This window comes from Betta splendens, chromosome 11 (genome assembly GCF_900634795.4).
Source record: "Betta splendens chromosome 11, fBetSpl5.4, whole genome shotgun sequence".
NCBI lineage: Eukaryota > Metazoa > Chordata > Actinopteri > Anabantiformes > Osphronemidae > Betta > Betta splendens.
Window position 1 is genome coordinate 14,390,226 of NC_040891.2, and position 26,585 is coordinate 14,416,810.

General features: G+C 44.5%; 1 protein-coding gene across 11 annotated transcripts in view; it reads right to left on the minus strand.

Moving 5' to 3' along the window:
- The window catches only part of LOC114865625 (POU domain, class 2, transcription factor 2), a 63,029-nt gene extending 37,592 nt beyond the window's left edge, over positions 1-25,437 (minus strand). For 3 of the 11 annotated variants that reach the window (XM_029166908.3, XM_029166909.3, XM_055512865.1), the window contains exon 1: positions 12,247-13,469. In XM_029166908.3, coding sequence (XP_029022741.1) covers positions 12,247-12,346 — 100 coding nt within the window. In that variant the 5' untranslated portion in view covers positions 12,347-13,469. Of the gene's footprint in view, positions 1-12,246; positions 13,472-18,208; positions 18,283-21,955; positions 22,060-22,553; positions 22,607-23,726; positions 23,966-25,160 lie in introns of those variants that run through there. The other 8 variants (XM_029166904.3, XM_055512866.1, XM_029166905.3 and 5 more) reach the window with 6 other exon arrangements.
- Positions 25,438-26,585: the final 1,148 nt, after the last annotated feature.

Below are 26,585 nucleotides of genomic sequence, written 5' to 3' on the forward strand. Positions count from 1 at the left end.
CACCCGTCTGGCTACCTGACCCACACCCCACCCACCTTGACCCATGAGCAGCCATGCACCGGCCCCCTCCTCCCTCCCCCCTCGCCTCCCGGTCCCCTGCTGCTCTCCTGGTCAGGTCTGCTGTGGCCCTGCCTGGCCCTGGACGGCCCGGGTCGTCCCAGGACTTGAACTTGAGACGTGACACAACAGCCTGGCCAGGCGTGGACAGATGAAAGAGAAGAATAGACGAGTGACGGCCGCTTGCATATGAATCACTGGGGCGCTGCAGAGGGGAGGGGTGGGGTCAGCAGGTCAGAGGTAAAGGTCAACCCCCTGCATCCGCGGGTCCCGCACAGACCGCTCCTAACTGACGAGCAGACAAAGGAGATGAGGAGGGGGCAACGGATGACACGGGGTGCCCGAACCCCGCGGCCCCCTCCCACCGGCAGGAAGGGGGAGACAGGCAGATGCACTATGCAAACACACTTAGACTCACATGTGCCACAGCTGAAGGACAATAACATTTGGTCACACACAGAAAGGCACACTTAGTCGCACTCTATCGCGAGCACAACTCACATGAATGCACACGTTGAGGACATCTGCATCAATATTTGATCACATTTAATTTCAAATGCTAACATTTGTGCACACTGCTGTGACGACTTTACTCATATGGGCTGAAAGCGGTACTCAGTAATTACACATTTGATCACATAAGCTTACAGTAATTTGTTTCAGCCACCACTCGCCTGAAAACCTTCCTCTCCACATATACTGTAAATATTCATATGACTTTACAGCACAATAAAAAGCGCATCCTTGGCAGCAGCTTTCCATGTAATGTTACCCTGCAGCCTCCACTAGAATTTGTCAGATTATTAGTGAAACTGTCCCTCGGCCGAGAGGTCACTGTATTGATTGTGTCTTTGGGTCATGTGTCCTTGGGCAATATACCAAATTTCATTCTCTCCACAGCCTGACCCTAATAAATGATTAATTTTACAAGCCCAGGTGATTAAGATTTACACGCAAGTTATATATTGCATGAAAAACGTAATCACCTCCTTGGAGAACGGGGAAATTTATCAATTTAACGGCAATTTCATGATGTAATGAGTTTATATCTTTTGGGACTGTGGTTATTGAACACATTTTTCAGGTGTTAAAGGCTGTGTTGCAATTAATTTGAACTTACACGGTTTTCGGCCAAAAAACCTGAGTTACTATATTTTGTCTTTGTAAAAGAGCCTCATTCATCACACGCACATCAGCTGGTCTCTTTAGTGAAACTGAATACTGAGCAGGATGAGGCTAATAGGATTTCACTGGCTTATTGAATATATTTAAATGGTTCATTTGATGCCTAATGAAGACACTGAGGTAAAAGATTTGAACTTCTCTCGGCTAACAACAAATATGGTTAATTTAATGTTGATTGTAATTCTTGTGTGGAGGGGTCGAATTCTAAAATCCAACAAACCACCAGAATCCATCCTAAGCCGACATATTTTGCTTTGTGATGGTGTCTTTTCAGTTACAGACTGAGTTAGCTGACCCCAACCACACTGCTAGCACCAAACACCCTGTGTGCTGTGTGCGCCTTTGTGTGTGCGTGCAAGTGTGTAACACAACGCGACGATGGTCATCGGTGATCCTTCAGCGCCTCGGGCGAGCGCTAGCTAAATGTACCTCGCTCAGGAAGCGAGACGCTGACACGGATGGAGCCGCGGCGCATGTGTGTGCGGGAGGAGGGAGTGTAAACGCCACGCATCCTGATAGCGATAGGCGCGCAGCTCCAGCCACCATGTTTAAGCTGAGCCGCTGTGTTGTATCACTGCGGCTGCGGCGGTGAGATAGATAGAGGATTGGGACAGGCTGGGCCCTTTTAAACCCCCAGAGAGCAGAAAGGCAGTGAGTGCTGGGCCTAAATGCAGAATCTCCTTAGCTTTCACCCCCGAGGGACACAGAAACAGGGCCATTTTCTGGGAGAGAATCATGCCGCCAAGCGGACAGCGGATTTACCATATTCATACCACTCTTTAGAGAGGCGGAGGGAGAGCATCTTCACCTGTCCCATTTCACTGCAACGACTGCATGTGGCTGCACCAGCTCGCATGGCGGCTGAAGCCCCTGGGGGGAACCATTAAGGAGAACCTCAGTCGTTCCCCCCATTTCTGCCTCCCAACCCTTCCTTCTTTATATGAGCTATGAAACCTCTCTCATTCATTCCATATCCCCACTAATAAGGCTGGGTGGTTCAGCCAAGGCTGAAGCTGGAATCTGGCAATATCGCCCGTCTCTATGTAGAAGTGGCAGGAGTAAAACAGGGGTGGGGGCAGCTGTAAACAGCCATTTTCCAGGCGCAGGCCTTGATGAAAGATCTGTAACTGCTAAAAAGTACAGCAGTATATTGCTGCCGCTGCCAGCGTGGATAGAACAGCCCAGATTCATATCAACGGCTTTGATTGAAGCACTGGCAGAAACCCATCGGAGGACGGTTTGTCAGAGACGTCAGCGTGTGTGTGTGTGTGTGTGTGATTGGAATTGTTTAGATACCAGTTTGGAATGAAGTGGGTGTGAGTACAGTGTCTGTGCATGATTACACTCACCACAGCTCGTGTGTGCATGTGCGTAAATAAATGTTACAGTGCCTTCTGTGTGTGTGTGTGTGTGTGTGTTTGTGTACATGCACTTCCCTGTGTGTGTGTGAACTATGTGGATTGAGGCAGGGAGTGTTAGAGGGAGAGACAGGCAGGCTAACAGATTCATATCCAATATGAAGAGGTTAAAGTGACGAGTCCAATCCTCCCTACAGAGCAAAGACAGAATGAGATTGAGATGCGGGAGGAAGAAGAGGAAGAGGAGGAGGAGGGAGGAAGCAGGGGTGTAGTACAACAGATTAATTTCATTTCTGCACTGAACACTCCTCCTCTGAAGAAAAAAAGCAGAGGATAATAAAAGAGGATAAAAAGGAATAAGGGAGGGGGCAGTGATAAGGTAGAGCGCTGGGAGAAGAGAAAAGGCTAAAGAAAAAGCTGTTTTTTCTGCGTTATCTGATGTGGTAAATGTGTGTGCACTCTATGTGAGAGAGATTGGAGCCACAGAGTGTGAAGACGATTATGTGTTCAAAACTGCTCGTGAGCATGTCTGGCCTCTGTGAGTCTAAGGGGGATATGTCGCAACTTCACAGTCTGACTAAAGTGCTTTAAATCATGTAGAGCGCCTGATAAACACTAGCTTCCAACTCCTGCTCTGGATGTGATCCGCTCTGACAATTCTCCTGCGCCAGTTTCTGCAGACCCACAGCAGAGAACCAGGCTCTCCTGCAGGTCAGGTGCCCCTGTTTGGATGCAGTTTAGCAGCTTAAAGTATCAGTAGAATGTCAGCAGCCCACATTGAACCAGTAACCTTTTGGTTGCTAGGTAACCTTCAAACCAGCAGCCACTTTCTCTTGTGTTTTCTATAGTTAGCGATATATGGATGCAAGTATTTCAATACGTGCTGTCAATAATGTCTAAGCTGCTCAAACCATTAGAGCAGTTTTTCTTTTGCATACTTTGACACTGTACAATATAAAAGAGTGAAAGACTCTAATTACACAGTTTATCATGATTCAGTTAGGAAATAGTTTTTGTATAGCTCCAACATCCAACAACTCCACAACAAAGACATGAACAACTGCCTTTAAATTTATAAATCTCAAATGAGTCAAGAAAAACAGGAATAACTCCAACAAGAGAGTTTCTAGTCCCAAGAGCCTGAAAACACTACAGACAACGTATCATCAAAGACTCCACGGCCGCGGTGGCTCCAATCTTCATGATTGGTAAACAGTGGTACGAGTGAAGGCCTCTGCTCCTTCCATCTGAGTGGCTGAGATCACAACCTGATGTTTACTGTCCATGCTTTCGATAGGTGAAACGTTTTCAGCCATTACACTTGGCTGTAGCTGCTGGAGCTGTCCCAGTGTGACATCTTTACCAGGCCACTTATCTCTGCTGAATAAGAAAATTACACCTGCAAACAACAAAGTCAAGACAAAAACGTTCAAACTGGATTCCTTTGTGAAGGAAACGCCGGCATCAGGTAGATAATATATGTGAACTAATATTAAAGCAAAGATTAGAGCATTTATTTGTCCAGTGTCTGGTGGGATGGACAATTAGGAGCGGTGCAGTGGTCGAGTCTGATGGAAACACCTTCTAAAAGCCCTTGAGTTTGTTGTCAGGCGACAGCATATGTGGGTGAAAATGAGTCACAGAGAGTAAGTGCATGGATGTATGTGAAAGTGTGTGTGTTTGTGTAGGATGTGGGTAGGGGTTAGTTGAGTACAGCAGATTGAAGCACTAACCAGAGCACTCAGATTTATTAAAAAGGGCCGGACCCAGCGCCTGTCCACCCCCCACCCCCACCCCTCCCTCCGCTCACCAGTCTCTATTGTTGTCACTTTACTTCTGTCTCTGTGCATACATAACCCCCCTTTCCATCCTGCATGATATTGCGTTTTTCACTAAAAACCCTTCACAGTCACCGCTGGTCCCTCAATAAGACAGGCTAAAGCGAGGGGGGTCGGGGGAGGACGGACGGAAGGACGTGTGTTCCTGAGGTAAACACAGACCCCCACTGCTCCGTCCTATCCATCTTCCCCTCTCCTCGTACGCCCCTTCTCCTGCCCCATGGTCATTACCATAACTCCTGTCCACTAAATTAAATTGGGGGGAATCTAAATCTCCCGTTCCCCCCAAAACCAGCGCTGACCACCAGCAAGGAGGAGGGACGGACGGGAGGAGGAGGGGGGAGGGAGGGGGGAGGAGACAAAGAGGCGCAGTCCAATCCAGCCAACCCCACTTTTGTCATGCAACTTTATTAGCGAAATGTACCAGCAGCGGGAAGGCGCGCATTGTTGGCTGTTGGGACTTGTATTGCTGAGGAACACACACACACTCACAGACATGCAAAAGGCTGCACCAGCAGACGCGTCGGCTCGCTGTGCGCCGTTTATTCGATACAAACTATGTTGGTGAGCATAAAACGTCCCTGCGGCGCTGCAAACACAGAGATTACATTAGAGCGGCGCACATAAACATGCAAACAGTCAGACAGGAAGGAGCACTGCAGTACACGCACGGACACACGCATGGACACACACACACACGGACACACACACGCATGGACACACACACACACACACACACACACACACACACACACACAAACACACACACACACACACACACACGCATGGACACACACGCGCACACACACACACACACACACACACACACACACACACACACACACACACACACACACACACACACACACACACAGCCTTGTCATTTTAATCCCTTAGGAAGACGTCCTATAGCTTTCAGATAACAGAAGCGTGCATCAAGACGAACTTACTCCCACTTCCACACAAAGGTTTTGTGAGAGATCACACGCCGGCTGGCTTCATTATGTCAGAGACCTGTAAAGCAGGACACAAGCCTTTCCTAAGCCCTGTTCTCTCTATTCATGCAAGCAGGGAAACAAGATCACTGCCTTCAGGTTGCACAAAAGAGCAGCGCTTGGGCTTCACACACAGCAGCAGCAGGCAGTGAAACACACTAGCTAACAGATGTACACACACACACACACACACACACACACACACACACACACACACACACACACACACACACACACACACACACACACACACACACACACACACATTAAAGGTTTCTACCAATAATAATAAAACACTGACATGAACAGTTCTGATGATGTTATTGATATACGGTATATGAAGGAATCCAGAGTGGTGCTGATCTGTATGTAGATTAACAGCTTAAAATGGGTATCACTTTTTATTTACAGCTGTGAAAACTTTAAAGTTTTGATCCATAATAACAATTTACCTATAAATCCAGGCGTTTATTCTCTGGTTTCTTGTCTCTTTCTTTAAACAGGTTCTGTCTGACCTTTAACTTTTAAAAGTATTCATGAACTAAGCAATCTTTGGAACTTGCTACAAAACAAACTTAATGAAATATTTTTCCCCAGTCACCTTCATGAAATATAAGCACTTGCAGGAGGTTCAAACCAGACTCCAAACAAAAAGGAACAACCTCACACTGACACACACACCACTGATTCCTGTGACACCTAATTATTCTGCTTAATTAGCGGGTGAACAGCAGCTCTGACCTCAGACCTGCCGCTAATCACTGAAACAGCCTCTGGGTCTTTCTTTCTCGCACCCTCATGTTGTCCGTCCTTTCTCCCGCTCGGACACACCCGGTGGAGAGCTGGACCGAGGCGGGGAATTAGAGAGCGGCGGTAGTGAAAGGGGGATGTAGAGAAGCGTGGAGAAAAGGAATGTGAGCTGTGAGACAAATGAATGGGAGCCGCGTGTTTTATGGCATTTATGTGCGCTGAGGAGAAAGCCTATCGACGACAAAGGGGCAGCGCATGCTGAGTGCATTCGATTATGGCTGTGCATTGGTGTTAAACCTAAAAAAAGGTCCCCTGCTGTGCCCGCCATTCATTATTTAGCAGGGGTGTAAAATTGACACTGGACTTTATATACAGACACACAAGCTATCGGAAAGAACAATTTTACACACACCGGGAACAGGGACGTGGGCGCTCATGTTTGGACGCAGACGTAGCGGAAACATATGATTGGCGATTACATACCCAAAGAGAACGAGACACGGAGGGCAGTCAAATATAGCCTGAGTACAGCCAATTTAGCCCTTAATGGCCTTTGTGACCATTAAGAGCAGATGACGGAGATGACTGTCCGATGGAGGATGCATGTGTATGTCGGTGTGTATGTGGCAGGAGGGCCGTGTTTACCCGATACCTTTCCTCCTATAAGTGTGTGTAATGGCCTATGAATGTTTCCACGGTAACAATGACAGTTTGAGCTGGTTAGATGGACCGACACATGGACAGCTGCAGAGGGGAAGCAGAGTTCAGGTGACCACGCTTCCATCTCATATCTGCACAGCGGGTAGTGTCCACGGTGTGAAATGAGAAACGGTCTGAGTGTGTTCTCTGCTGCGTAGCACGTGTGAATGTCAGGTTCAGACGTGTAGAGTGTGAAAATCATGATTTGGTGGCAATGAACTTGGAAACTTCCTAAAAGCTCATCTACAAAGTCACATACGAGTGGCTACAGTACAGTAGCTGGCATGGGGGGGGGGTGATGTGTTCAGGTCCATGTGGGGGTTCCATGAAGTTACGCAATGGCTACAGTGAATGTGAAGGTTCTGCCGTCATCATGTAGAGAACCTGTAGGATTCAAAGGCAGAGCAGATACTTCCTTGTATAGAGAGTGTGTGTGTGTGTGTGTGTGTGTGTGTGTGTGTGTGTGTGTGTGTGTGTGTGTGTGTGTGTGTGTGTGTGTGTGTGTGTGTGGAGCCCACGGTGGGGGTGAGGCAGCTTAACGCAATAAAGCATGTTGTATTGACATCTGTGTTGTGTCTATTGATTCCCCATTATGGAGCTAACAAACCCGCCTGGACGCTTTGTCATTCGCAATCACGTTAGCACCGGGACTCACCAAGAACGTTGCCCCTTTTAAAATCTGATCCATACACAAACACACACTCGCACGCGGGAGCGAGTGCTCCCATAAAACACACATTCCTACACACCCACAGCAATCGTTTGTCATCATCACACACATTTACACACGCAAAGTCTCCCACATAGACACATGTTACAACGGCACAGACACAACTGCGGTGGCAGGAGAGTAGTCAATGTGGCTGATCAATAGTGGTGGAAGGTTAAAACCACTCACACAATGGGCAGCTATGAGCTGCTTGTGGTTTTCAGATAAACCACACACGCAGGAAAGATCCATAACTGACCTGAACGTGCAATTATTGAATCGTCTACCTTCTCAAACACAGGCGCGCAGAACTCACACTCAGCTACACATTCACACAGGCAGAAATCTTGAATCTGTTAAAGCCGCGCCTCTATCTGGCGTCGGTCTCGTCTCCACTCGGCCTCTGGACCACATGTTCTACGTGGGTTCGCTGTGGACGGCTGGGGTTCATCGCTGTCCCTGTGAACGCTTGGACTCCGCCTCTTGTTTGTGCGGATCCAGCCTCCTGTCTGTTCAGGTAGGCTCTCCTCCTCTCAGGCCTGCGGATGAAGAGCTTGTGTGGCTCCGAGTGAGTCTGATCAGCCGGACGGCTCGTTTTTTTGTTTTTTTTTTTTGGGGGGGGGGTCTGTTCCTTGTCTAATTTGTGGGTCTAGTCAGTGTCATTCCTGTATCAACTGCAAATCCCCATAATAGAAATTTAAAACTGAGGCATTAATAAAATTAATAAAACATTTGAGCTTTTCTGACACCATAAAGTCCTTTAAGTAAATGTCCTAAACACACACAAAAATACAAAACATATATTTTGTATCTCTTTATATGCAGTGAACAGGAAATCCATTCACAACACGAGTAGACTCTGTGTTACACATACGCTTGCCTTCATACACACGTCCACACATATACACACATACACACATATACACACACATAAACACACATACACACACATACACACACACACACACACATATAAACACACACACACACACACACACACACACACACACACACATATAAACACACATATAAACACACACACACACACACACATATACACACATATACACACACATATAAACACACACACACACACACACACACACATACACACATATACACCAAAAGCCAATTAATGCTGGCATAGGGGCCCGGTTTGGTGTGGCCCAGACACCAGAACCCCCTCCTGGGCACTGCGAGGTGAAGATCCTGGGTGTGAGTGAGGTAGTTATCGAGCAGCACGGAGCACCGCGTGTGTGTGGGCTGAAGGTTTGTGCTTTGAACTCTGCAGTAAAACTTTCTGTGCACCATTGTTAAACAATAAAATAAAACAGGAAAGAAAACCTCCGCTGCATCCGCTTTTCCTTTCACTATTCATTACAACGTTGTTGAGATTCTAATCGTGATTTCTGGTCTGAAGACTCTTGAATCTTTTTTGATGTGCATGTTTTATTTGTTGCATTTTTAATCGTATCATATTTGTTTATGCAGCTTTTACTCCTGTGTTTAACAAAGTAGAAAGAATAAGAAGAACCGGCATCTTTCAAGCTACACACCTGCTTGTTTCTACGCATTTGACAACTCTCAGTTTGCTTTTTGCCACGATGGTCCTGTGGGGTTTTACAAAAGCATAGACAATATAACAGATCATTTAGATTTCTTTGTTGTGGTGCGGAGCTGAGGCAGCGACGGGTCCCTCTCCACCCTGTCTGCCCTCAGCAGAAGGGACTGTCCACATCTCTGAGCTGCACAGAGAAGAAGGGGTTTGAGCCTTTTGGCAAAGATCTGATGCTAAAAATGAGAAGGAAACCACGGGCCTTCGATTTTCAGCAGTGGATCTCACATTAATAACTTGAAGACAAGACAGCGTTCAAGGAGAAAATACATTTTGCACAGGACAGTTTTGAAATTGTGAAATTTTAAATTCAAATTCTGTTTGTTTTCTCTGAACCTTATATTTATGCATAGACTCAGATTTATTCCATTCCATTATCATACATAATATTAATATTTCAATTAGGAGATTCAGCTTTTGCAAAACCTCAATCAGAGCAACTTGCTGAAAAGTGACTGGAGCAGTTTTCAATCTTCAAATCACAATTTCTACACATCACTCAGAAAGCAAATATATAAAAACACATGTAGTGAAGTGTCTGAGGCCCAGCTGAGCTGAGGCGGGCAGGCTCCACACTGGAACGTTCCAAAGTCAAGCTAAAAGAAAAAAAAGCTAATCGCTCAGTTTAGATCCACTGTAGAGCCACTGTCTGCTAACGTCTGCTGTTTAGGACCTCTCCCTCCTCCTCCTCCCATCAACCTCGCTCACCTCATCTTACACTCCTGACATCCCATCTACACACACACACACACACACACACACACACACACACACACACACACACACACACACACACACACACACACACACACACAGGTGCAGTATGCAGGCAGTCGCCCAGATGCACACATGCACACGTTTGTCAAAGGCACAGATCAGAGACAGACAGAATTGTGGGTAACAGACTTAGCTAAAGTGGCTTATGGGGCCCAGCCAAACCACACCAGGCAAATCCAATTCAACAAACTCTCTGTCCACAGGGAGCGAGATAGAAAGAGAGAGAGAGAGAGAAGAGAAGAGAAGAGAGTTTGCATTTTACTGAAAAGGCTTTCGTGTCGAGTGAATACTTCACAGAAATGAGAGACACAGAGAAACGGGGGATTGTGAGTTTCTTTCTCTCCAGAGATTGAGGATGAAAGACAAAACGAAAAGAAAGGAGAAACAGACGGGGAAACGAAGGATGAGCGTTGGCTTTTGCTCTTCAGCGTATTTCTACTGGGTCGTTATCATAAAAATATGTTTAAGTACAAAAGCCACTCATTTGATAAACTCTTTATTCTTTCATGAAGGAACGATGAGACCTGCTGCCGTTTCATTCACTTATTACATGAACAGACTGTACAGTGCCTTTGTTTTAATTCATTTCTCCAACCATGTATCTGTTCATTCATTCACTTATTCACTCTCTTCTTCTCCATCACCATATTAATTCAATTCTCTCGTTCTCAATTTGCTGATACTTTAACCTTTCCATTCATTTATTATTCATACACTCACTCATTCATTCTAATGTTTGACTCATTGCCTGCGTGTCTTGTCCTTGTTCATCATGTGTCTTACTTTAATTTCTTGAAGGACCCAAACTGAAAGTGACCCCACCCCCAATCAGAAGCCAGTGCTTACGTGTCGCCTGTCAAAGGCGCCAGAAGCGGCGCTCATTAAAAGCTCAAGCGTTCCTCTCCTCCTGACACCTACTTAAGGTGAAAGGCTGAATTATGCCTGCGTGCGACTCGCGTGCACATCTGGCCCATCTGTCATTTGAAATTTCTGCTTGGATGAATAAAGGTGGTGGGCCGGGGGCCGGGGGCCACGGACACTGTCACACCCACACCCACACACGGCGCAGGTAGAGAACGACACCATGTAAAGTTTGACAAACCTGCAGGTGAATCGGGAGCTGGTGAACTTCAGTCGACGCTGTATTTAATCAGGCGCCATTTCCTATTAACACATTAAAGTCTATATTTCCTACGCATGAACAGAGAACAACGAGGCGTGTAATACTACAGCTCAGTTCAAATACTACAGACAAGGGCTCCAAACCTCTGTATGTTATGCTGTGCTGCCATTATTGATCAGAGTCACTTAAGCAATCTTATAGTGAAAATGGGTTATTAAAGCGAACCATAAAGGCATCACTAGGTCATTATAGTAAGTAACTATTGATTGACAGACACTCTGTAGTCACTTCAGTAATAGACTACTTACACGACTGTTACAATTCTACTGTAAAATATAAGTTAGTACTTTGTACAACGATAAAACAGCTTTTTTTACTATTTAAATTTCCATATGTCACTATGTAATTGCCCTCTCTTCTGCCGTTTAACCAAAGTTTCTCTCGCAGCCAACTTCACTGTACTCCTGTTTTCCCAATGTGGCCCCAGTCAGAGATCAATACCCCTGATCGATAGGTGACCGTGAATATTCCCCCTTAACCTGAGCCAGAACGACTGGAGCAGAGAGGAGAGTTGCGAGGAGCGGCACCGGCAGCACGGAGGCTGAGATGGATGGAGTTCCGTGAATGAGAAGGGGAGAAATGAGGAGGAGAGCGGCGCCTGTGTGAAAACGTGACGGATGCTAATGACCCCTTAATTCATGGCTCCACTGTTGTTTTACATGTTATTACATTGGATGTAGAAGGAGGTGAGTCTTCTAGTGGAACTACTTTTCATAAATGTGTAATGATAAAATGTGAACCTTTGCTCTTAGATTTTTATCTGGACTTTTTCCCTATATTGTGAAAATTTAGTTTTACTGTTTGCATTAATATTAAAGGTAAGACAATTATCCAATAATCAGTGGAGATGATTTAAAATCCAAATTTAATTTCCAAATAGCTGATCGGTAAAGTGCAGCTTGTATTTTGTGTGTTTAAGCTAAACATGTCTTGTTTGGTAACTTAAGTTAATAGTGGAATTTCACGTGGACCTGTTTCCACGGACATGTCTAAATATTGTGTGTAAAATCAATGAAGTGGGAGCAGACAGTACCGCCGGTGCGTGTCGGTGCACGGCGGCGGCGCGGACGGGCGTCTTACCGGGGCTGGACCGCGGAGCCAGCGAGGACTTGAGTCTCCAGGCGCTGAAGTCGGACGCTGTTCTCTGAAAGACGAAGGGGACCGGCAGGGGGACAAACATGGTCCTCTGTCGACCTGGGGGCCGTGGGTTTTACGGTACTCTCACTTGTCTTCCGTCCTATCCGTCGTCCTGCTGTGCTTCTTTGGTCTTTCTTCGTGCACCTTCCAGGTTTGTGGACGCCGTGGTTCGGACGCTGGGATGGTTCGGAAAGGCTCGGTGCGTGGGCTTTTCGTGGACTCGGCCCGAGTTGCGGGATTCACATCTCCGTGCGTGGATTTGTAGATGTGGGACGAGCAGACGGACGTCTAGTTCGGCTCACGCGTTCACGCCTGGTTCTGGGAGGATGAACGCAGCTACTGGACCAGCGTGGATCCGAACAGGCCGACGGGGCTGGACGCGACTGGACAGTGGACTGTGGGTTCGGTTCCGATTGCAAGCGGCTGCTGTTCCTCTGTCAGCTGCCTCCGCTGATGCAATTACACTCCATTTACTGAGCGCGAGCTGCGGGCAGAGATCGCGGCGGCTCCGTGGTCCTGGTCCTCTGTCGGCGCCGCTTTGCTTCGGGCTGAAACACGCGGGTCTGATGTACTGTCACGAAAAGTCTCAAACACGCTGTCCACCGGTGAATCCACGCAGGAGCTGGAAGTGTCCGCGTCAGACTGGAGTTGCGGCTTTTTTGGTTGCGGTGAGGATTCGGTTCGTAGCTGGTTCACGCACACAACGAGACGCCACGAAGAAACGCAAATTCATTATTTGGTAAAAGCTAGAAATAATAAAATAATAAAGTAAGGCTGCGCAGGATCCGGTCTGACTTTCGCTCCTCCCTCTCCTTCCCTCCTTGTTTCTTTCTCCTTCTCTACCGCGAAGCCCCAATTAAAGCCGAATCAATAGATCGATAAATGAATAAATCCATATCAATAAGAGCACCTGTCCTCTGACTTCTTCTTCGTCGATGCGCACGCGAGCGCCAGAAAAGAGTGAACCCGTTTCTTTTTACGCTGTGGTGTCTTTTCTTCGGCTCTGCTCCGCCGTCCGCCGCTCTCTCTCCCTCTCTCTCTCCCAGTCCTTCTCCGCGTGTCTCCCGCGTGTGTGCGCGCGGCTCTGCGTCCCCTCGGTTTAATTTGGGAACCCCGGTGGTTTCGGTCCGACCCGGCGCAGCCTGAACTCACTCTGGCACGGCCACGCGCTCCGGAGGCAGAGACACCGACCCACCCCCCCTTTTGACCCCCGTTCTCCCTCCCACCCGGATCCCCCTTCTTTCTCTACACCCCTCACCCCAAGACACACACACACACACACACACACACACACACACACACACACACACACACACACACACACACACACACACACACACACACACACACATATATGCAGAAAAACACACACGTCCCGTTTCCCTCTATCCGACAAAAGCAAATAGTTATTGTTTTGAGCACATTTGACCGTTATTAGCACTGATGATTCTTGATGATGCGTTGTAAAATACAGTAAAAATTGACCTTAATGTTGTAGAAAAGCAAATATGGGACTAAAATTCCAAAATAGATTTGAGTCGATGCTGACATACTAGATACTGAAATGTACACACACTTTGTCTCCTTCATCTCTCGGCCACTACAACCCCGTACAAGACGAGCGCAGATCCAGTCGATTGATCTTCTGATTACTTCATTATAATGAAGCCAATAATCACATCATCGCCGGCCTCTGAGAAATCGATCGCCTCTGCACAATGTGCGGACGTGGAGTCAAAGGGCTGCTGGTGCTGGAGTGAGGGGCTTTGATGTATATTTCAGCAAGTGGATCTCTCGCTGCCTCTCATGTAGATTTACGTGGGCCTCGCCCACGCAAGGTCACTCGCAGCTCGAGTAATGTATTCTTTTCCACACACAGGTGAGTAATCAAAGGCTGCATAGCCACGGGTGTTAAATTAGTAATTACTCCGGGCTCGGGCGAGCTCCGTGCGCGTGTGCGCTAAATGTCAGTTGAGCTGAATCTAAATTGCGTGTCCTATTAAGGGTCGATGAGAGCGGTGTAGTTGCGTGAGTCCGAGAAAAGGTGCCTCCCAGCCATGGGTACCGGCTCCGGCTCCGGCCCCGGCTCCTCCTCTCTCTCCAGCGCCTCGCTGTCAGACGAACCGCCTCAGTCCGCGCTGTGCATTTACACTCAAGATTATCGCCTACATAGATTTTTTAAATAGAAAAATCTATGCGCTAAATATCGCAGTCAATAAAAGAAAATCGAGCAAAGCTCACGCGCCTCTCTCTCCCTCTTTATACTGGAGGTGGGACCAGGCTGTTAATAAGTTATCGATCAATTATGGTCCTCATATATGGAAAGGCCTCGGGCTCTTTGCCAGCTAATGTCTATGCAGAGGAAGAAAGAGAAGCTGAATCTAATCCATGGGATCAAACGGAGCCATGGTCTGCGTTACTGTGTAAATTCTACTGTTTAGAAACACAGTTGGGAGACTAGTTCTTTTTAACTACCACTGATCTGAGTCCAGTGAATTATCCTATTGTACCTTAGATTTTTAACATTGCTGCTGTGCCCCATTAAATAACTACTACCCCAATAAGTCTGTCTTTAAGTAATACAACTTCCAATACTTCTTCCTCTGAATATTGATACTGATTATTAGTAAATGCTCACAAACGCTGTGACTGTGGTCTTTATACTTTATAAAGCACCGTCTATGCAAGACCAGCATTTATTACTGGTAGTAGTTATTTTTGCATAATGCTCCATCCTAACTTCTACTGCTATCAGCTCTCTGTACAGGTACCACTAGTACTCAGGTACCGGTAAGAGCTACTAATGCTTCTACTTGAAGTACTTGTGCTTTTCCGTTACCTTCTATAATGTTTCAAGTCCTCAATGCAATGACACACGTCACATCACAAAGGGCCCCCCCCTTTACAAAAAGCCCACTCCCCATTGACAGATGACACCCGTGTGTCCAACGAGCACGAGAGGGAGGAAAAAGAAAAGGAGCAGGAGGAGGAGGAGGGAGCGGAGAAACCAAATAAAGAAGCGACCAGTTGTCCCTCAAGAGCCCCCCTCTCTGGAAGAGGGCGAACGCAGAGGAGCCCCGATCCAAACTCCTTCCAGACAAAAGCAATTATTTCTTGTAGAATATAGTGTATTTTGTGCGTCCATCGCAGGAGGGGAGGGAGGTGTGTGTGTGGATTTGAAGGAGAGGTGAAGAATATGGCGCACGGCGGGGCTCATCAATAGCAATATGTTCTTTTTCCCTTCTGTAATATCTTTCCTTTTATAACTACTCTGCAACCTGCTGTGGTGGTTGCTTTGTCTGACATCATGGGCTTATAGGCCATAGTGGATTTCTGATCAGTTACACACACACGCACACACACGAACAGACAGCACTGTGAAAGGAACCTGAAATAGATTCAGCCTCGTACCTTTCAAAGTGAACCTGTTGTTTCTGAAGCTGGACACGGAGCTAAACTGCAGGTCTATTCAGAGCAGCGCCAGCATTCCTTACATGAGTCAACGCTTCCTTAATTAATGGTCAATAATGACCCCCCCCACACACACACACATCTGCGTCTCCTGCTCACAGTCCTGTAATTACACTTTCATGACGCGACATTAAGGTACATTTTGTGAAACTATGTTTTCCACCTTCAAATAAAATGATCTAAATTATCTGAATGAGTGGACACATTCCTTTCAACACTAAAAGACAGCAGCAAAGACAGAATTAGATCATTGTACTGTGTGCGTGTGTGTGTGTGTGTGTGTGTGTGTGTGTGTGTGTGTGTGTGTGAGAGAGAGAGAGAGTTCATTGTTAAATGGCAGTGTCATGTTGACAAACGAGTTGGTTGAATTAAATTCTCCCTCATCAATAACAAGAGGTAACCAATCAATACCCGCTTACAATTATATCACTGCCTCCTCCTCCGCCGATGTAACTGAGCAACACACACACACACACACACACACACACACACACACACACACACACACACACACACACACACACACACACACACACAGCAGGGCTTAATAAACACTATAAAATATTCACACACACTGGAGAAGTGAACATTACTCACATTCAGGATTTCACTCACAGACATGTTCATCTACATAACACTGACCCTAATAAACACACGCTCATTTTTAGCTGTGGCATTTGATCCATTTCCAGTATCTCTCTCTCTCTCTCTCTCTCTCTCTCTCTTCATGTCTACGTCTCTCCACCTTTCCTCGTGTGGCCTGACTAAGTAATCAATGCTGACAGGTTGTCAATAAGCTGGTCTGGGCCCTGCCAATACTTCTCCTACATATCTATTATTGCTCTTAAGGCCGTGGAGGACAAAGTGAAAGGAGTACGTTGCAGTTGATACGCTACCTTGATACGATCATTGACGCCGATCAATGCTCTTGCTTAGAGCTCATGAGCGCGTCTTAACCTCGAGTGTGCAGGAAATCACAGTGAGCGAGAAAAATCGCTTCGTGAATATGCTTTTTTTCCACTAGATGTCTTCCCATGTTCTTATCTTCACAAGCCGGGGATTTGTTTCATGTATATTCTCTTTTATTTCACACATAATTTTATTTGGACTTTGAAGATATTTCTCCTCCTGTGGATTCCTCACTGTTGATATTTCACACATGTTCTGCATCCTATTTGATCCTGGATGGGCTGTAATGGATTTAAGATGTAAAATGCAGCACAGCACAAGTGGTGGGGGTGTGATGTGTGCAGTAATACTTGTTGTCATTCAGGTTTACACACGTGCACATACAAACACACTGATCAGCTGGTGGACACAGACACAAATGTATGCAGCAGCATACACATTCAAACGCACCATAGCATGAAAGAAAGCACGGAAAGACCGAATCCAGGCTCAAATTATTCATGTACATGACGCGCACACAGACACACACTCAGCCTGTGGTTTGTGTGCTCAAAGATGCCAAAACAGCTTAGCTTAGCACAAATACAGCATCAAGGCTCGAGGTAATGCCAATGACATGGATGGAGCTTTCCAGCCCATGTAGCCTGGAGTGTGTGTCTGCGTGTGTCTGTGTGTGTCTACTGCAGACATGGGGTGAGATGAGAGCCTTAAACACTGAGCGGATCAGACCCAGTTCTCCTGGACACCATGGAATAGGATCAAAAAGGTGTGTGCCTGTGCATGTGTGTACAAGTGTGATAGTAGCTGCAAAATCGCTATAGAATGAGAAGCAAAAAGTGTTTTAATACAACACCTCTCACAAAATATTCTGGTCCTGCAAAACATCTACGTTTGCCTATAGTTTTAAGAAGCAATGTCTCTACTGTGCTGTTGTTCACAGCTAAACCTTATAGGACAATAAAATTTAACGCTCAGATGATAGCTGCTCCTGTAAAACACAGATACAGGAGTCCTATGAGATGTGCACTTTATTCACGCAGGCCTCATAATCAGTTTTTAGTACGTCATCAACACCACAACTAAAATCTCTCTTCTCTCTGTGTCTTATTATCAGTATTTATTGTCTGGATCCTCCTCTACCTCTTCTACACACGTTCATGTTCAGCCTGAATGGTGTTCTCAGACAGAAAGAGAGACACAGGCACAGAGTGTGTGTGGGTAGATTTAGAAGCTGGGATCAATGAGAAATGTAGAAATCAATGCACTTAGCAGTGGGAAATCAATGAGGCCTAATCGAGATGCCAATGGCACAAGTCAAAACAATTAAGAAGGAAGAAAAATGTTTAACAACCCCCCAACCCCACCCCATGCCAATGCTCACACAGAGGACGAGGAGAGATGGAGGGAGCGGAGGAAAGAAGGCTGAAGAACGCAGACATAATATGAGCAATGTTGGGAATGTGGAGAAGCACCGTGCGCCGCTGTTAGGACGGACACCGGGAGCAAAGGAATTAAATGCTCTTACCTTGAATTCAGGTTCATCAGCTCACACCGCTCCACTTCTCTGCTCACTGTCAAGATCAGGTCACTCATGATAATCTGTTAAGTGGGAGAAAAAACAAGTTGTAAGGAAATGAAGAAATCAAGGTCAGAATAAGTCAAATGCATCCCATTAAAATAAAACGGCTGATGGAGGAGTTGGGATCAAGGCTCGCTCATGGAGATGGACACAAACACCAACCCTGCTGCCTCTGTGATGAGAAATCAATGCTTTGCTGCTCATCTGTGATGAAGCAGACAAAACAAAGGAAATGTTCTCTTCCAAGCCATTATCTAGTTCTTCCTGCCGGGAAACATGCATTTTTTAGACTTTTCACACTTTCTCCTTCATTCATGAATAAAAGCTGAACACACCTGGAACAACCACCGGTTCTGAAGCACAAAGGCCAGTGCAGTGTTTAACGGCAGCGTGGTCTGAGGAAACCAGTAAAAACCAGATCATCATCATCAAACCCTACACTCCTCACTCTGTGCCTGACTCTGCTGGTGCCTCCCAGTGTCTACCTGCTCATTCTAGACAACAAGGCTCCAGAAGGAGTCTGTCTTCAGCTCGTCTCTCATTCATTACAGTTCACACACTCACTAATCTGGCACCGTTCATCCTGGACAACTTCAAGTATTCACCATCAGGGTTTTGGAGCAGGACGCTTGTTTTACTGTACAGATGGCATCTTACCTGAGACCAGTTTGAACTGGATGCTGTGGTCACAGAACCACATCACCACACAAACCCGACCAGCAGAATAAGGAGGAGGTTCTGGAGGACAGTATGTTTCATACCGATGTATAAAAATCAGACTTATATTTTACCTATAAAAGTTTACAGAGTGTTTAGCAAACGTTGCTATTAAAGGCTTCTGTAAATAATTTCCCTCCTTCCTCATAAACAGCAGCTGTGATCTTAATTCCAGTCAGTTAGAATAGATCCCCTCTGCTGAGAAACGCTGGCTCCACCTGAATCCAGTGTAACCACCCATTTAAACTGACCGCAGTTGCTTTTTTTGTAAAGAGAGAAACTACAAATGTTTTACAGTTACCTTTCAAGCCTACAGAGGATGAAGGTTTTTGCTACTCAAAAGATTTTGGGAGGAGTATCACTTTAATGTACTGATACAGATGAAAGGATATAAAAGTATTGGCAATGGGGCAGTGCAGGGAAGGAGGGAGAGCCAGAGAGTGAGAGAAGCAGGTTTGTTAGATGCCTCCTACAACTCATAAAATCTGTCAATAAAAATATCTCTCTCTAAAAAAAATGACTGATGGAGTTGACACTGCAACATGACACAAATATACCCAATGGCACAATAACAGAGACAGAGGAAGTGAGTAGGCGGCAGGAGGAGAGTCATAGGAGCAGGGAAAGAAGCTATGTGAGGGTATGTTAAAGCAGCATGCCAGCCATAGGTTTGGAGTGTGTGTGTGTGTGTGTGTGTGTGTGTGTGTGTGTGTGTGTGTGTGTTATGGGGAGGTGGTGGTGGGGTTGATTTGGGGCCAATCAATAGCAGCAGGCTCTCTTACGACCCCTGAGTTCCTCCTGGCTTGGCTGGAAATCAATGGGCCGGGCCAATAACTCAGGGTGCTGTGTGGATTAGTGAACTGTCAACTAATCAGCGCTACTGAATCTGACACCACAGCTATTAACCTATTGATATGACACTTGGCACCGACACGCATGCAGACATATATGTACCGGTGAACCGCCCCTGAGCAGTTGGCACCTGAAGCACGGCACAAATGTGTAGTCACACAGAGATTAAGAAGTGGATGAGAGATGTGTGGAAGCATAAGAGGTGCAGCACATTCTCACATATTAATACTAGCTCTATGTTTAAAACACAAATCCACAGACAGGTGCACTAGGGGTGAAACAACTAATGATGTAGTAAAGGACTGTAAATCATTGAAAATGCCATCAATAACTCATTTAGTTAATAAAAAACATGGCTGTAACCTCACCCCCTTTATAGTAAAGCTATACTTAATAAAAGGGTGTGTGGATGGAATTAGATATATTTTTTTAATCAAAACTTCCCTAATTATTAATTTAGTACGTCTTTACTTTGAGTAAAGCATTTTCATATAAGTAGTATTACTTGACTAAAACTGATGGTCAGGATTTAAATTGCTTCATTGCACACATTCTGTAAACAGAAGCCAATCAATACCAAAAACGCTTAAATGAAGAAAATAAGACTAACAAAATATTTTAAAAAAGAGCTGCAATAAAACATTGCATTAAAACCACTTTTAATGCACAAGGACAATAGATTCACACCCAGTACATGCACCGATGCCTATTCAGTGGTCACAGGTCATTTGACGATAACTAGACCCAAGCAGCCAGATATAGGGGCTACTGCCTTGACCCTTGACCTCCAGGCATCTAATGGCTCTGATTCTCTGAACCCAGTATCCCACGGTTTTAGGAAAGTCAATATTACGGTTGCCTTCTGAGTGTTAGGATGGTTTCCTGCATACTAACAAATGAATTAGCACTAATATCTATTCAGTCAAACACAGCTGGTAATAAACCTTCTGTGCTTTGATAAATACATTTACATCCTGAACATTTCTGACATTCTAAAAAGAATGATCATTGAAGACAAAGCAAAGTAAGCTGAGTTTAGGCAGCTTTACTCTGCACTACACCCCCACAATCATCTACAATTCATATCCAGATTCCAGGTCCTTCTTTAATATGTAGACTCTGATCTTTCATATTGTTAGTTCTAGTGTGGAACTCCAAGCTTATTCTGTGTCAAGGGTGCTGCTTGTTTTACATTAGTCTGCTCTGTTCTTCTGTCCTTTTCTACTTTTTTATGGAAGCAAAAGGAGATTATTTGGGCGGTAATTCCATTGAAACCACTCTGAAATAACTTGACTTGGCATGTGCCTATACAAGGCTCCACAAAAGACTCCGGGAATACTATTCAGTAATGGGGTAAAGCAAGGGAAGAAGCAGGACAAAAAGCCTGCGTGCGTGTGTGTGTGTGTGTGTGTGTGTGTGTGTGTGGCCAAAATGGGGAGGAAAAACAACAATGAAATCACCTGAAAGAAAATAAGACAGCTAAAAGAAAAAATAGGCAGGAAAATAATCAAATACTGAGAAAATTAGAGACGGTACTAATAAAAAACATGCCAAACATTGGAAGATAAACTATAATCCTTTCGCGTGATTTTAATGTGATTTTAGTAAATGACCGTTTGCCAAATATGTATGTATGACTCATTTTCTTCAAATATGAAATAATTAAAAAAAATAATAAGAAGAAAAAAAACAAGATACAGAAAAGGAGTGGGACAGACTGGGATGGAGGGAGAATAGAACGAGTACTGGGTGGGGCCAGGCCGGGCCACACTGCCTAATAATTACAGCTGCAAAGAGAAAGACAGAGCGAGTCCAGGCTAAAAGAAGAGCAATGAAGGCATGTTACAGCGTTACAGCAAGCAAGAAAAAGGCAGGGGTGGAGGTGAGCGGGAGGTGGGGGGGGTTCATGGGCCTCCCACACACTCCGGATTAGGGAACATATGCAGTGGAGTAGCGAGGGATTAGGGGGTGAACGAGAGCTGCAAGAGAGAAAAGAATGTTTTTGGGGAGGAGAGGAGGGGTGAAGGGGATGGACGGAAACAAGTGCTCAGCCAGGCGCATTTCCACCCGCTTTCATCCTCCATGCCCTCCTGTGCCTTCCTCCTCCTCCACCCACCTACTCACCTTCATCTTTGAACCTCTGGGATGATGAGATTGGTGTGCAAGGACTCCAATGGAAGCAAGGGAAGAGGCCGATTTCTGGCACCATCCTTTGATGTAGTTATTTGCTGCAAACATAGGAAGCGTAAGGGAAAATTGCTAGAGTAAGTACAAACATGAACATTAATTGATCTGGTGTTGCGAATTATCATTCATTTTGAATTTGACGGATTACACTTTTCTGAAGTGACAGAAAAAATAAGATTTGTTAGGATGTTCAGTGTGGTTCACCCATTCACTGCTCAGTAGTCTCTATGGTAACAGTAAGTTGAGATTTCAGAGACTTATGAATCACTGTCATTATTATGACTGAAAGCTGAAGATACGTCACTTGTCATTTATAACAATGTGGTCGTGTCTAATAGAAATTAAGAAAACGTGTGGACTTTTTCTAAGTAAGAGATTCTGTAATGCATGAATTCACATGGCACAAACCCTTGTAGAATATAACATATTTTACATTAAATCACATTCTGGACACAGTTGGCTAAATGTTAAATAGTTCCAGCTCCAGCGTGAACAAAAACACGTAAAACAATAGTTGCGCTCTAATTACACTCACTGGTTTTAAGTAGTGCACTGAGGTCTGCAACTTTCCTGACAACTTAACCACGGTCTCCTTAAAATATACAAAAAACACTGGTCGTTAAAATGTCTTGGTTATGATTTTTACCATATTGCGCAAAACTATTTACTTATACGCTTAATGCATATACTTTATTCTAAAGTATATGCATTAAAAAACACAAATGTTCCTTTGTATCTGTATAGTTTATCTTATCAGTCCAATGCAAATAAGCAGCAAATCTTACATTAAACTATTCAGCTTTAATCAAAGCATCTGTAAATATTCTAATTCTAAGGTTTATTTTTTGTGCCTAAATGCTTGGTTGTATTGTTGTAAGCTTGCATGTGTCGAGGTGAGAGAAGAGCAGAGAACTGAGTGAAATAGAGGAAAAGTGATCCGAGGAATGAAAAGGAAGCCAATCAGTGTGCGAGAAGAAAGCCGGCGCTTCCAACCAGCGACCACTCTGTCACTGTTCTCTGGCCGAGGTTCCTCAGCTCCTCCTTTGTTGTCTGTCAGTTATTTTTCTCTCTTTCTTATTTTGTTCACTTTAATCCTGTTCATGTCCCTTGTTTTTAACAGTTGGGGTAAAGAATTATGGCGTTAAAAGCGCGGTGTACTGAATGAGTAAAACACTAAACAATAAAACTGCCTACTTTCTCATAACACAAAACCGTTTCTCATCTTACAATCAGTTACTTAAAGGTCTACCAACCTCTCTGCTTCACGTCCGCTGAGGTTGAGTCATTCAGAGACATACATTATGTTTTACAATACACTGGTACAATATTTCACTTATGCCTCTCACTTTATTGTTCACCCAATACCCTCCCTGTTAAACACCTTCCTTCATTCCAGCCTCACACAGACGCACAGCCCTGGCCTATAAAGGTCAACCCTTGGAGGATGAGGTCAGGCGTCTGGGATGAATTTGACCTTTGACCTGCAGGGCGTGATCGTCTGCTTGCATCCTAACCAGCTGGACAATGATCCAGACCTCTGACCATCACCGTGTCTCTTTATGTGTTTGCAAACAGTGCATGTTTATTTGTGTGTGTGTGAGTAAGTCTATAATTTGCTGTTTGTGTTACGTCTCAGTGATGTGCCTGTAAATGCATCTTGTAATGTGTAATGTACCATGTGTTGTCTATCATGAGAAATTGGATTTACCTCGGCAGTTTTACAGAGGTCACGCTGCTCGTTACTACTGCCGAATATCAAAACAATATTGATCAGGTCAAGGTCGTCTGCTGATGAATCCTGTCCTCAACCCTTCCTGAAAATGCTCATCACTTCCTGTCTTCTTCCTTATCTGGGGTTAATATCTCGTTAACTGCTATTATCGCCACACCGGTCATCACAACAACAGCTACTGGGACATGAGCTGACAATTCCCTGTAGCCTGCATCCTGTGGATCAGACAGGCAATGACCAGATTATTGGAAATCAATCCAAGGGAGTTACTGTTTCCCTGAACTCCCAAGCTTCATTTCCAGCATTTATTGAGAAACTCTGGTCAAATGTCGACTATTGTCACAGATGTCGATACATGCAATAATTTGTGTCAATATGCAATTAATATTTTTTATTATGGTTAATCATTTTAAGATTAACAAAACTAAATGCTAGGTAGAACCTAATATATTAGGAAAATACACATTTTTATCATTATCCATTTGCTTAATCATTTTTTTTCTTGTGCCATATTAAAACCTTTGTGATACAGTTAAATGTCAAGCAGAAATTATCAGCAGACTGTGGACCTTATCAGTTAATTTGGAAGTAATTTATTGGAAGAAAACTGAGAGTCTCAGAGATGACAGTGAACCACAGGGGGTAGAAGCATGGGCTGTATTTGAGGGGCTTTTCTTTCTTATCAGTCACTGGACAGTCCTGATCCTTATTTTCCACGGAGCAGTGCAAGAAATACTATTAAACCTACAATTTGAGCTTCGGCTGCACAACTAACAACTTTACCTCTGCAGTATTTCATGACTATGCTGTAGTGATGTAATGTATTTAGACCTTTCATTTGATGAAGATTATCTTAGGTGTCACATATCCTATTTCACCCCAAACACACAACTGTATCCAAAGCATAGAAATGAAAACAGCACAGTTACTGCACCAATTAAAAGGACACGACAATATAAAAGCTCAAAACTATCACGATTCCCTACGTTTATGAGCATTAAAGAACAGGAAGCTGCATGTTAAATCTGCAATAACAGAGACGCACGCGCCTCAACCACAAAGTGCTGCTTTTGCTGCTAATTGGGAAAACTGGATATTTAAAATTAAAACAACAACAGAATTGCAACGTGAATTGGTTACCAACGTAAGCACGGTGAAGGCACGTGGGTGTTTGTTGGATGAACCGAACTCGCTCTGAAGAACTTTATCTTTTATTGTTATTTTATAGCTAGCCTATCTGTCACGCAGAGCTAGCATTAGCATGGCACAGCAACGCTAACGGTTGTTTGGTAAAGACTCGGGTTCAAACACCGCTGTCCCTCCGCCTACATCCACTGTGATTAGACGTACTAACAATCTAAAACACGACGTTTTTTAATTCCGTGTTCACCTACGTGTGAAGTAACTCACCTAAAAAACAAAATTAGCTTAAAAGCTAACAAGCTGACCAAAGCTCACCTTCCATGCGCAACTGTCGCTTAGCAACCACACGCGCTCGTCCGTGCGGAGGGACACGGTCTGATCAACTAGAACTTCAGGATCGGTTCTACACAAATGACGCTCAAACGTCTCTCCTCCACAGTGAAACGAAAGCATCGTCCTTACGTGGCCACGTGCTCTAATTAAAACGCTGCCTGGTGTCTAAAAGGCTACGGTGACTGATGGCAGAGTGGCCGGCTGACCTTTGACCCAGGGGTCTGGGCGTCGGTCTGGCGCGCGGACGCCCGGCAAATTGATTGAAGGGGTAAAAGTGTGTATAATAAAACCAAGCAACTGTAATCACATAATGATCTAAAAAACGGCGGACGTGACAGAACACAGAGATGCTTTTAATTCATATAATTATACGTGTCAGTTCGACAAAATCAATTGTGATTTGGTGCAGTGGCAGTTTTTATAAAGGCAAATAAATGAGAAATCATCCACATCTGCATGCTCCTGTTTTGCTAGACGTGTGTAGAGCCCCTTTCTTAATGATGGATAAAGAATCAGCTGATCACCCAACAGTCTGTCAGTTGCAGATGGCGATCCAACGTTTTGTTTGGATTTGGAAGCTCCACATAAACCACCGTGAACATCTGGTGACGCTCAGCCCTCCGGATATGAAACTGTTTATTATTCATCGATTCAAATGAAAATCAAACCTTCACGTTTTAGATGGAAAATCGATCGATGAAAATAGACATTTGAGAGCTTTGACGTTTTTAGCCATTGCCAGGATTTTTTTTACCCAGACGTCAGTAATTACCGTTGAACTTAATTCACAAAACATTACTAAGACTACAATGTGGCTTAATGCACATTATTTAAAATGAATGCATTTTACATATGCAAAAAATCTGAAAAATAAATTAAAAAATATAAAGGAATTCAAATAAAAAGGCTCCGGGCCTGATGTTCTACTTTGTTTATACCGTCATTTAAATATTTCGTTTAGATAATTTATGCACGCATTTCATTTCGTTGTCTTCGAGTTTGCTTCTTATAACAAAATAGTTTTCTCTCTGACTGTAAAACACGTTCATTGCCAAATCGTCAAACCTTTCGCTTCTTCCTCCGCATCAGTGAAAGGCCATTTACATCCAATGCATAAATCTAAACTTCAAACAAAATATTGTAAAAATGTACACATTGTATAGACTATATTTATTATTGTTATTTCACATTCATCATGATTGATGATGAGGCAAGAATGACGCGTTTTCACCGACGGCGGTTTATTTGCATATAAGTAAATCGCAAAAATGATCAAAAAACCTTAAAATATATTACAATTGGTCTAAATTTGACCCAAATGTGCTGCTTAATAATGAGCAAAAACGAAAAACAACGTCC